General features: G+C 39.0%; 1 protein-coding gene across 1 annotated transcript; it reads right to left on the bottom strand.

The window, feature by feature from the left end:
- Window positions 1-741: 741 nt before the first annotated feature.
- Window positions 742-11,105, bottom strand: MMP13 (matrix metallopeptidase 13). The gene is made up of 10 exons (XM_072970757.1): window positions 10,975-11,105; window positions 10,643-10,884; window positions 9,805-9,953; window positions 9,500-9,625; window positions 7,105-7,266; window positions 5,547-5,664; window positions 4,431-4,564; window positions 3,297-3,456; window positions 1,472-1,575; window positions 742-849 (listed from the first exon to the last, which is right to left on the bottom strand). Exons 1-10 carry the CDS (start codon window positions 11,092-11,094, stop codon window positions 749-751), a joined length of 1,416 nt encoding a protein of 471 aa, XP_072826858.1. The 5' UTR covers window positions 11,095-11,105; the 3' UTR covers window positions 742-748.
- Window positions 11,106-12,411: the final 1,306 nt, after the last annotated feature.

The following is a 12,411-nucleotide window of genomic DNA, read 5'->3' as shown; positions in this document are numbered from 1 at the left end:
AGTGTTTTTAACACAAAGAGAACATCTCTCTTTATCTTCTATAAATATGAAAAGAAATATTTGTCTTCTTTGAGAATAGTCTTTGAGTCATTGTCAAAAGTGAAAATTGAAGAGACTAGAAAGACCACGCCGAGTGTCCTCACCATTAGACCTTATCTCCTACCTTTAGTGACCTTGACATTTCCTTATGAAGAGGGGCATGGATATTCAAATATTTTTAGTGCAAAACCCAAATTATTCCTTTGGGAAGTTGTCTACAGTGTATTTGTTACAGACATTTTCCTTTGGCTGATCTCTGTTTGTGTAAGGCTGTTACATGCTCCCCCCGGAATTCCATTTGCTTATGATTTTATACTAGTTAGTAAAGATGATTCACTAATTGTATAAATGTCATTCACTTTTACGTCTTTGCAAAGTTTCCTTATAAATATATTAAGCTAACTCTCCGACAGACCATCTATCCCATTTCTGATGTGGGGAATATTGTCAACTACTGGTTCCGTATAGATCAGGTGATCCATGGAGATAATGGATTTCATTACTATAAAATTCAATGTGGTTCCAGCCACGCATAGCCGCACAGACACTACATATTCAAAGATAATTTACTGAAGCTTGTTCACAGAACTAAGCTTTCGCTTGATCTCTCCCCCTCCCCTAGCCCCACCCCCCCCCCGACACACAAAGGGTCTGGAAGTAATATCACAAATGCTCTCCAGGATTTAAATAACAGTATTTTAAAAAACATCTAACACCACAATAGGGAATTTGCTGGCATGACGCGAACAATACGTTTACTCCAGATGCTGTACTCAAACTGTATGGGCCCGTTGAAAAAATAGATATATCCTGTAAGAAAAAGGCCAAAAAGAAAATTTCAGAGTTTGAAAATAATGAAGCTTTACTCTAGCGAACATTAAAAGCCCAATCTGTTTTTTCTAACGTTCCAATGTGTATCTTTATAAACACCACGAAGGCCTTCATAATTGCTTATATTAAATTAATTGTTGTCTTGCCATGAGTTCCAGTTTTCATGCTTGAGTTAATGATATTGGTTATTTGCTGTAAGCTAGAGATAATACCCCTCTCCATAACTGAAGCAAAGAATTATTATATAGTTATGAGGTTATTGCTTTTCATATATAAATTACTCCCCACCCCACCCAACCCCACCCCAGATTTTAACTATGGCAATAGTCTTTGCATTTTATCATCTTTAAGAGCATGTTTAAGATTTGGCATCTTTTATTCATAGAATTAGCAGTTACTAAGTAAAATTCTCATTTATTCTAAGCATATTAATTCTTATTTGCTGTCTGTGTAAGTAGTCACATAGGAATGAGTAATTCCTTAACTGCCGGACATTTATTAGCACATGGAAGTTCTGTATAAAAATCCTTTAGAAGGAAATGATTTTGACAGGCTACAGACGCCCTCCATTAATTAAGGTCAAAGCAAGGGAACTCATTACCATTTTTCTCATAGACGGCGTCTACTTTGTCACCGATTCCTGGGAATTCCTCTTCTATGAGCCTGGGATAGTCTGTATCCAACATGTGGTTGGCATCATCATAGCTATTTAATAAGAAAAAGAAACTCAAGTAGGTTGTGGGTAAGTTATCTTAGAAATAATACAGGGGATATAAAGGCAATTTTCAAATTTCACAGAAGTTTCAAAACTTTAAGTCCACTAAGAACATCTGGTAGCTTTTTAAAATTAGGAATTATAATACTGAGCATAAAGTGGGTATCTGGTGCGTATTTTGACCTGTTTAAAGGCCCGCTTTGTGAAGACAGTTATAAGCAAATGTCCATTTCAAAATGTGTTTATCTGTTATAAAAGCGTGTCATTAGGAAAGTGTTCTTAGAGTGAAGTCAATATATGTTTATGCATTGAGCAATTATCTGTTGATCTCTCACTATGTGTAAGACAACTTGCTAAGTGCAATTATGAATACAAAGCTATTTAAGGTTTAATTTCTGTACTAAAAAGTTATAGGGGCATATGGTGGTTCTAAAGCTAAGAAGGGGAGCATAGCTTCCCCTCCCATAACTCTATATTCCATACTCCTCCTCCCCTGCACATAGTCACACCCTAGCCAACCAAACACATTCTGGAATTAACCTGGGAGCACAGCCTCCCGTGATGTCCTATTCCTACTGTTACCAGTGAGAGTTCTTTGTACGCTTGAGGTATGTTCTGACAGGTAAAAGGCAAGAACCACTGAACCGTCAGGAAACCCAAGACACACAAAACTGCAGCACTAGGCAACAGAAGCCAGGCACCAAGAGAGAGTGAACAGGAGATGTCACGGGCGTCACATGAGATGGGAGATAACCTTTGAATGGGGTGATCAAGAAAGACTCTGTAGATGAGACGGTATTTCAAGTTAACTTTAAACAATGGGTAGAATTTCAGAAAGGAGAAACATAGGGAAGGACCTCCAGAAAGGAAATTACACAAGGAAAGATCTGCGGGAGAGAAAAGTACAATGCATTTGAGACATGGTAAGCCATCCGTCTTGGCTGAACCATAGACCTCATTTAGGGTAAAGGGACTAGAACACGAAATAAAGAAATCAAAAGGTAAAGATGGTGTATAAAGGAATGTATGTGTGTGTATACATGCATGTGTATAGAGAAAGTAAAACTACCATTTTTAAAATGTCAAGTATTGAGCACCTATGAGATAATCATCCCCAAATACAGACATGGATCTGGGCTCATAAATATGGCCAATGTCAATGCTGCCTTAAACTCTACACGTGTTTTAGATAGCCCAGCCCCACGTGTTCTTCAAAAAGGGCCAGCTTTACAAACTATAAGCCTAACAGTTTTCTGGTCAACCTCTCCAATGGCTCAACAGACTCTCTAGAAATTGTTGCCTTCTCTCGCTCAGTCTTCTCCTGTACCGTTCTTGCGTCCTCTCTGGCCACAGAAGATGGAGCTACATGTAAATTAGGAGAAGATGACAAGAAAGTGAATCCAGGAGAAAGATTACAGAGAATGAAAATGTCAAAATAAGAGCGATGGTTTTGCCATAGCTGAAGTACCACAAATGGCTAAGAAAGAAAAAAAGTGGCCCAGGAGAGGTGACAACTATATCTGATTTTCAAGAGGGCTTTTCAGAGGCTTAAATACCTGTCATAGGGGCTGCAGGAGCTGACATGGAACAGGAGTGAATGACTGGTTGGACATTTAAAATAACACGAGATAACAATTTTAAGCGGCAAGAGATGTTCAAGGCTCACTCTGCCTCTATGACGCAAGATGGTGGGTAAATACAGCTGCCATACCTCCAGACTTGGTTTCCTGAGAAGAAGAGCGTCTTCCCTGTGTCCTCAAAGTGAACAGCTGCACTTATCTTTTTAACCTCTTTGGGAAATCCCAGTTCCGATATTTTTTGGGGATAACCTTCCAGAATGTCATAACCATTAAGAGCCCAAAATTTTCTGCCTAGAATAAGTGAAAGAATCGTTTCATTATCCAAGGGAATCTGTTAGGACTCACAGGTACAAACATTTACTTTAACCAGAAAGACTCATTTTACACATTTATAAAAAAACTAGTTCAATGTTTGGAGTCACCATGTTTATGAAACACAAAACTATGATCATCCTTCAGACAAAAACTAGGATTTAAGATCCTAATTTCTGAATTGTAAGTATAGCCAACCAAGTATCATAATCAGTTTAGCAATTTATTACTTATGAATATTAAATTTGGAGCTGGATGGAAAATGCAGTAAGGTTTCTACATAAATATAAGCAGCATAGTAGGAACAGGAAATCAGACTGAAAACTCAAATTTTATACCAGGTGGAAACTTGTTATTTCCTCCTCTAAAAGGTAACTTCATTATAGGGTTAATTATAAAAGTCAAACAAAATAAAAACAACATCAGTAGAATGCCATGCAGCCATTATAAATGATGATCATGAAGCTGGAATAGCAATTTGGAAATTTTTCCATGATTTTATGTCAAGGGAACAAGAAAAATACTAAAATGTGTATACACCATGAATATAAATATTTTAAAATATGTATTACATATGATAATGACTAGAAAAGAAAGTGAGAAAATAAAATAAATTGACTTTTCAGAATTATGGATAATTTTTTTCAATTTTTCAAAACGAACATTGTTATAGCATTTGCTTAGTAACTGATTTTCAAGAAGAAATAAGAGAAGAAACTGACATGATTACTATGAAACAGAGTGGATATGATTTATCATGTAGACTTCTTAGTGTCAAATTTGGGGACACTTGGTAAAAAGTTTTCAGGTCCTTTCTGGCTTCCATTTTCTTATACTTGCTTCTTAATTTAGATATATTTTTGACAATGACCAGTTTATACAGTCTCTGTGAGTGTCAAGTTCATCATCGCCTTCTCTGGACACATGGGAGCTCTCGCTGGTGGAAAGCTTACCTCTGAAGATGAAGATAAGGTCGCGGGACGGGTGCTCATAGGCAGCATCAATACGGTTGGGAAGTTCTGGCCAAAACGATTTTGTTAAAAACAGTTCCACATCCACCTGCTGAGGATGCAGGCGCCAGAAGAATCTAACCCAAAAGTAAAAATGTAGAGTTGGCCATCATTTTTTTCAAGTGCAGTATTTCTATCCTGCTAGCCACCCATCTCCACATCAACACAGGTACGTTAGACAGGCACGGCCATTCCCCATCCGCTGTGAAGGGAGAGCTTTCCACCTCCCTTGAGGTGTCAGGTATACAAGCTGTTGCTGTTCTAACTCTAGTGCAACGTGTTGAGGTCTAAAACCTCACAGAGCCCTTTGTGAAGGGCTGCAAGTCCTTTCTGGGCTGGAACTACGCTTTGTTCAATTTTGCATAACTTGCAAGTGGCAAACAAACATGCCAGGCACTGTGCTGGGCTCTGAAAAGAAGACATGAACTATGCTTCCAAGATCTCATGGCCTGGGGAAACTGACACATGAGAAAAAAAAAAAAACCCAGATCACATTGTAATTAGAGCTAGAATAGACGAGGTGGGAATGCCATTGGATCACAGATGAAGGAGCAATTCATAGGTTAATGAATAAATGAACAGATAAGCATATTAGAACAATATCAAAATTAAAAATTAGCATTTCAGCTTTCACCCCTTACAGGTTTAGGTTGTAAAGTGTTTCCTCTCTCAAATTTCCACATGTGTTACCAGAACCAAAGTCTTTCCATTTCCAAAGAAATTCATGTGGAATTATGAGTAACAGCTTACTAATATGGTAATTAATTTCAATACATGTGTGTTTTTTAAATAAATAAATTGGATTTGTTGCTTCGTTTAATTATCTTTCTAAGAAAAATGACCACCAAAGATGTAAGGAGAAGCTGTACAATGCCAAGGTTATCCGCTGAAAAGTGAGCTGCTTATCCATCACTTATTTCACCTGAAATATGCAAACTGCCCAAAGGCCTATAATTTTCACCTTTCTCTGGAAGTTTGAGCAGGTGATTTGGCAATTGGCAGGCACGGCTTCACAGATGTTTACGACATGCAGAGTTGATAAAGTCATATCAAGAGTACCTGTCTTTGAAGATCATTGTTTCTCCTCGGAGGCTGGTGATGGCATCAAGGGATAAGGAAGGGTCACACTTGTCTGGCGTTTTGGGGTGTTTAGGGTTGGGGTCGTCGTCTCCTGGACCTGCAGTCATGGAATGAACAAAGGCAGTCACTAAGGACAACCCCGCTGCTGACCGATCCTGCCAGTGGAAAGCAGGATGGGCTCCCTCAAGGGAGGCAGTTCAGTCCTGCCGCTCCTACACGTACTGCTCCAAATACCATGTCATCCTTCCTCCCTCCAGGGTTGCGGGGACTTGCCTGCGGGGCTTCCCCTTCTGCTTTCACCCTCAAGACCCTTGACACTCATCTCAACAACAAGTTTACTTTCTTGAGGTTGCCAATAGAAGTGGACGGGGTTGGGGGCGGGAAAGACTTTGAGGAAACTTCTCCCATGTTTGCACAACCCACTGACAGACTTCTCTTAAGAAACACTTTCCACTCAAAGCCACTTCTGGAGCCCTTCCTCGGGCTCTTCCTCTTGCCTGTTTTAACAGCTGTCCACATGCCCTCCTGCTGCTTGACCACTTTACCACAGCACAGCTGTGTCTCAGTGGAAAGCCACGCCTTGGACCACTCGGATAGGACTTGCCTCATGTTTGGAACTTTTCCACCAGCTCCCAAGAGTGCAAAAGGGAGGCAGTGTATAAAATAATTCTAACCTTTTTCTCTACCTCCTTCTTCTTACTCTATCATCAAATCCCTCGATTACGATATCGTAGGACCAGGAAGAACTGCGAGATTCTTGTCTGGGCCTACACACGCTGCTGTAGGAGATTGAAATCCAGAAGGAGAAATAACAGGTTGGGGTGGCATGAGCCAGTTTTCAGAGCTCTGTGGTCTAGAAGTGTTTACACTGATGACTGTGTACTGTGGCTTTCATTCTATTTATGGCAGGTAATCTTGCTTGTTTGGGTTGAGGCTTAATTATTTTGTAAATATTATTGAAAATTTGGAAGGAGAAAAAGAAGACATTCTTACTGTAGAGAAGTCCCTGTAGATGATGGTTGAACACTACACAGGGCACTTGAATGGCTTCTACTGTGGCAAACTGGAGTCATTGAAAGAACACCCAGAATTTATCAAAGCGGGTTAAAAATCTCGCTCTCACTCTCTGGAAGCTGTGTGGAAGCTGTCCCCAAGGCTGGGTTACTATCCAGTCGGGTTTCACCCAGCCGTGTTACTATTGAGACACTATTTAAACTCTGCAGGCTTAGTTTCTTCATTGGCTAAATGGAGAATAAAATATTTCCCTTTCCTATGTCAGGGGTATTGTGAGGGTATCAGATGCACCTTGCAATGCATGAAAGACAAAAATGAGGAGTTACGTTCTGCAAACACTTTGGAGAATGGACTATTTTCTACTTGAACAGGTAGCCTGATCTGGAAAGAAGAAAATGGGCATGTTTCCCCAGGTTCTAATAACAAAACCAGGACAGCAATATTGGTGATGGTAAATTCACTAATCACTTAGAAATTAAATATATGTATCTGTTCTGCTTTTAGCTGATACGTTCATAGTTACCATAGAGAGACTGGATCCCTTGTACGTCATCGTCAGGAAGCATAAAGTGGCTTTTGCCCGTGTAGGTGTAGATGGGGAACATGAGTGCTCCTGGGTCCTTGGAGTGGTCAAGACCTAAGGAATGGCCGAACTCATGGGCAGCAACAAGAAACAAGTTGTAGCCTGTAAGAAAACAAAGAAAAATACCATACGCTATTGCTTATGTGTAGAATATTTTTTAAAAGGACACCAATGAATTTATCTACAAAACAGAAACAGACTCACAGACATAGAGAGCAAGCTTGTGGTTACCAAGGGGTAAAGAGGGTGGGAAGGGATAAACGGGGAGTGATGGATATGTTAGCTGTCTTGATTGTGATGTGGTTTCATTGATGTATACATCTATCAAAATTCATCAAATTATACACCTTAAATATGTGTAGTTTACTGTACAGGAATCATACCACAACAAAGGTGTTTTAAAAAAAAGAATATATCAAAAAAAAGAAACTGAGAAAAAATATCCTCCAATGACCAATTAACAGGATAAATGCTATTTTCCTCATTTACTGGGCAGGTCACCATGTCTTTCTTGGATATTTTACTCACCTTTTAAAATTAATATTCAGTTGCTTAAAGGAAGATTCAAAACACTGATTTAATCATGATAAATAATTCAGTGCTCTCTCTGATTATAGTTGTCTACAAAATTAGAATGTCAACAGATTGATCAGTAATCAATATGGACCTCCTGGGAAGACACCAGGAATCCTCATTTGCTGTATTTTCTCAGGTCAGGTGAGGGGAGGAGACAGTGTAACCTTAAGTGAAAAGTCATGGGAAAACACATAGGGTGGTTCCTATCTAGGATGCGGCTTAGAACATCCTCTAAACAGGAGGCAGCATCCAAAGGTATGATGACCTGGTAGAGAGGATGCACTAAATAAGGTCTCCAGGAATCTGCCTGGGAACAGACTCCAACCAAATGATCCTTTCCAGAATATTTCTAGACTCTAGAGTTTAAGGAAAGAGAAACTCAACACAGTTGGCCAACTTTCCTCTACTCTTGAAGACTACTGTGTCACTGTATTTACATTATTTCCTCTAGGCATTCTTTCCACCAATTTTTGAGCTTCCTAATACTGGTATTTTAAATTGGGGAAAAAAATAATAAGAGGTTAAAAAAAGAGCACATGAAAGCTGGAGCCAGTGGTTTCAATTTGACCTTAAATAACCTTTGCTATCATAGCCTCTGTATAAAGAAAATATATAACCAACTTAGTCAATAGTGCAGATGATAAGAGTGATCAAAGTTCACAATAACCTGAATGACAAAAAATTTTTCATTGGAACAACTAGCAATGGATTCTTGGCCTTCACCTGAAAAATTAATTGTGATTTGTGGATGTCTTCATTCATTTCAATTTCATATTGCAAACCCAGAATTGATTCAGGAATCAAAGACTGAGGCTTACCGTGACTCTGACTCAACAACACTACATGCTATTGTTTCTTCCTAAAGTCATTCTTACCTGTGAAATAGTCAGAACTTAAATATGTAAATTCTCACATTTCCCTCCAAAGTTTGGAGGCATGGGCATTAAGACATTGGTCATTCAAGGCTCAGTTTCACTTTTTGGAAAAATTATTTGTATTTAAGTCAATAACTAAAAATTAGCTGTTTATGAAACTACTTCTAATTGTCACAACTAGGCGTTCGTGTCGCTCCAGAGTTAAGTCCTGGGTGGGACGATCTGGCTTTTCTGCCTAAATTAACATTCCCAGTTCTTTTCAGCCTTGAAGGTTCAACTACTGATTGAATTCATTCAACAGTCAGTTTCATTTCGCTCTTATAAATGCAATTTCATCTGGTCTGTCTCATGTTTTTTGAAGTAAGACACTATCCTGCTTTGTTTGAATGGTATTTATAAAATCAGTGGTAGAGACAAGTCTCAAACAAGTGACTCATGCAACAGAGAACTGATATTTGACTGGACTTGTGCATTGATATTCCTACAAAGGAACAAAAGACTATTTCAACTCACATCCGCCTCATTTATGATCTATGTATTTAGCCCTAATAGTTTTTAGGTATACATTTGTAGTAAACTGTACTTCTTCAACATGCCGTAACAACACCTTGGTTGACGAAAGCACTGTGATCCTGTTTCTAAGTTAGCCAGTATCCCTCAAGCCACCACACTAAGTAGATGTTGCTCATTTTTAATGCTACATATTGGTTTGTAGAAATGTCACTTGTGGAGACTAGTCAGTAGAAGATTATCATACTTATTAAACTTTTGGTGGGAATATAATCAAATACCAAATGTAACTTATCGTAAGCTTAATTTATCAATGGGTTCATGGTCTAATCGAATCCAATAATGACGAATGATATCTTTATAAGAAATATTACCTTTGGAACTACTTGTCCAGAATTCATCATCATCAAAATGGGCATCTCCTCCATAATTTGGTCCCGGAGGAAAAGCATGAGCCAACAGACCAGAGGGTCCATCAAATGGGTAGAAGTCGCCATGCTCTATACACAAAAACAAGAATTCAGAATCTAGTTAAACCCAGTAGTACCTAGCGCAGGTGCTTGGTGAATTTCTCTTGAATTCTGTGAAAAGCAATGAATGACTGAAAGAAGGAATAAGAGAACGAAGTCTATTAAGGAGCAGAATATAACAATGTTCAAAAATTATTCTGCATCATTACCTTTAATTCCAAAAGAGATCATGATATCAGCGGTGCCGTTGTGAATTCTGGTGAAATTCAGAGGTGTCACATCAGACCAAACTTTGAAGGCTTTTCTGAATGCCTTTTCAACTTCGGACTGGGTCAGATCAGGGGTGTAGTTCACAATTCTATTCAACAGAAAAGGTTTTAATTAAATTTTTGGAAGGTGAAAGCTAGTTTAGAATATGTTTTCTAGGAACACTGCTTTTCAACTCAAAATGCAACGGTTTCTCTACAAGTTCTACTGGAGTTCCATTGTTTCAAAGAACTTATTCATTAGGAAACCATACAAAGACTAAAAAAAGGATTCAATCAGTTGTTTGAGTATCTCCAAATATTTGACCATTTCTTATCAAATTTAAAGTATTTAGATGTTGAATAAAACTTACATTGCCTGCCAGAGTGTATCGCCATAGCCTAGACAAATGAAATAGCTCTAAAACAGAGTTCACAGAGGGAATAGACTCCATTTTCAGCAGTTGTAATAAATATGCCTGACTACTACATTTGCACGTTTTCTTGAAACTACTTTTACTTCTGTTTTGATTTCATGTCTAAAAGAAATACATTGAGATTTGCCATGAAAAACAATGCTGGGTTAATGTAACAATAATAGATGTTACGAGATTGTCTCCTCAGCCGTATTAACGTTATTCCTGGACATACTTAACTTCCAGTTTAATATTTAAGGCCTCCCTAAAACAATGGGACCTTGCATGTTCTGGCATCTCTAGCTGGTGCTGAAAATTAGACATTGGATGCTATTAAAAGAAAAAAAAAGCTAACAAATATTAAAGAAAGATAGTCTGTGATTTACCTGTAGGTCAAGTTCATTTTGGACCACTTGAGAGTTCGCGGAAAAACATTGTATTCACCCACATCGGGGACCCCACATCTTGGTTTTTTCATGATGTCTAAAGTGTTATCATCGAGTTTGCCAGTCACCTCTAAGCCAAAGAAAGACTGCATTTCTCTAAGCCTGTCAACCACGGAGCCCACTGCAGTCTTCTTCAGGATTCCGGCAGGATTCAGGGGGTAGTAGTATGATTTCAGATAGTTCTAGAAAAGAGACCGAAATGACCTGCTTTTAAGAGAAGGCATTCATGAGATGTATGAGACCACCGAAACTGACAAAACAACACACTCTACCTCTGCGAGCTGGAAGTCTTCCTCTGACAGGTCGTCATCATCACCATCACTGGGCAGGGGCAGGGACCAACACTGCGTCCAAGTCAGGAGGACGAAGGCAGCCAGGACACCTGGGTGCATCTTGAATGGCTGTGCCTAGAGGCTGCTGCCTTTCCACAGACACGTACCTTTACTTTTATAAGCCTAGGACAGTGAGTCATCACTTATGGACAAGTTTCAACTTCCTAGTCACTTAAAGGTAAACATGCTTACATGGCGACTTTTTTTTTTTTCTTCACAAGAAGTGTGGTTTGAGGTTGAATTTGAGGGAAACAGAAAATGAGGGCTTTCTCATTTCAGCGGGGTCTCAGAAACCATCTGGCAAAATAGCAGCCTCAGCATATTTATGGATGTTGTGGGAAGAAGCAGAGAGTGTATTTTTCACTTCACTTGGCAAAAATTTTCTCTCCTTTGAAGGAAAGTAGCTCCTTTAACTTTTTCAGATAAGAATATTAAGACAGTACACTTTCTAGGAGAAAACCTAGTCCTGTTTCCAGAATGTCAATAACCTGGTAAGTTTTAAACTTCATTTTCTCCAGAGTAACTTAGAGAGAAATATTGTGTATGTATACCTGAGGGTCACGGAATTGGACCAGAACCAAGCTTGGAGACCCAACACAGGATTGAGTGCTGTGGTTGGAACTTAAAAACACTGGTGTGATTTCTCAACAAACATGGAGTCCTGCCTGAATTTCATACAGGTCCCGGCAGAGGTATAAGAATGTATTAGAACGCAGTATATTGGAATAAAACACAGTGGCTAACGCATATTGAGGGATTGCTGCGTGGTAGGCTTAAAAGGCATTATCTCGTTTAATCCTTACCACAGCCATACGAAGTAGGTACAGTTAATTGGAAGGCTTATTTTTCACTCTACATGTGAATAACCTGAGACACAGAGAAGTTAAACACTTATTTAAAGTGATACAGTTAGTAAATGGTCCTACCAGCATTTGAATCCTGGCCAGTAGACTGAAGACTTCATGTTCTAAGCCAGTATCAAGCATGACCTCTACCCCATCCACTCTCAAAATTTTTCTCAAAAACCGAGCTGCTTGGTTCCTAGGAGTAATCTTTCTCAAGAAAGCTAGGGCTCTTGGGCCATTTTCAAGTTTCTTGATTTTCATTTTCAAGTTTGAATAATAGAAGTACCTTTGGTCCAGCCACTCAGGAGAAGCCTCCTTGAGGGGCCTCTGGTTTGTTACTCCCTTTAGAACTTCACACATTTAATACCATGAACTCAGAATGCCATCTTTGGTCCCTTGCAGATGTAAGAAGAGCAACATGGGCCCTGATCTTCAGATTGATAGAACGATTGAAAATGCAAGTTAATTTAAGTGATTACGAGTCAGAGAGAAGCTTCGGTTAGAAACATGCTAAGACAAACAGCAGGAGCAT

The sequence above is a fragment of the Vicugna pacos genome, chromosome 10, assembly GCF_048564905.1.
Source record: "Vicugna pacos chromosome 10, VicPac4, whole genome shotgun sequence".
Lineage (NCBI taxonomy): Eukaryota > Metazoa > Chordata > Mammalia > Artiodactyla > Camelidae > Vicugna > Vicugna pacos.
Note: the sequence above shows the minus strand (reverse complement) of the source record. Positions and strands in the feature narration are given on the sequence as shown.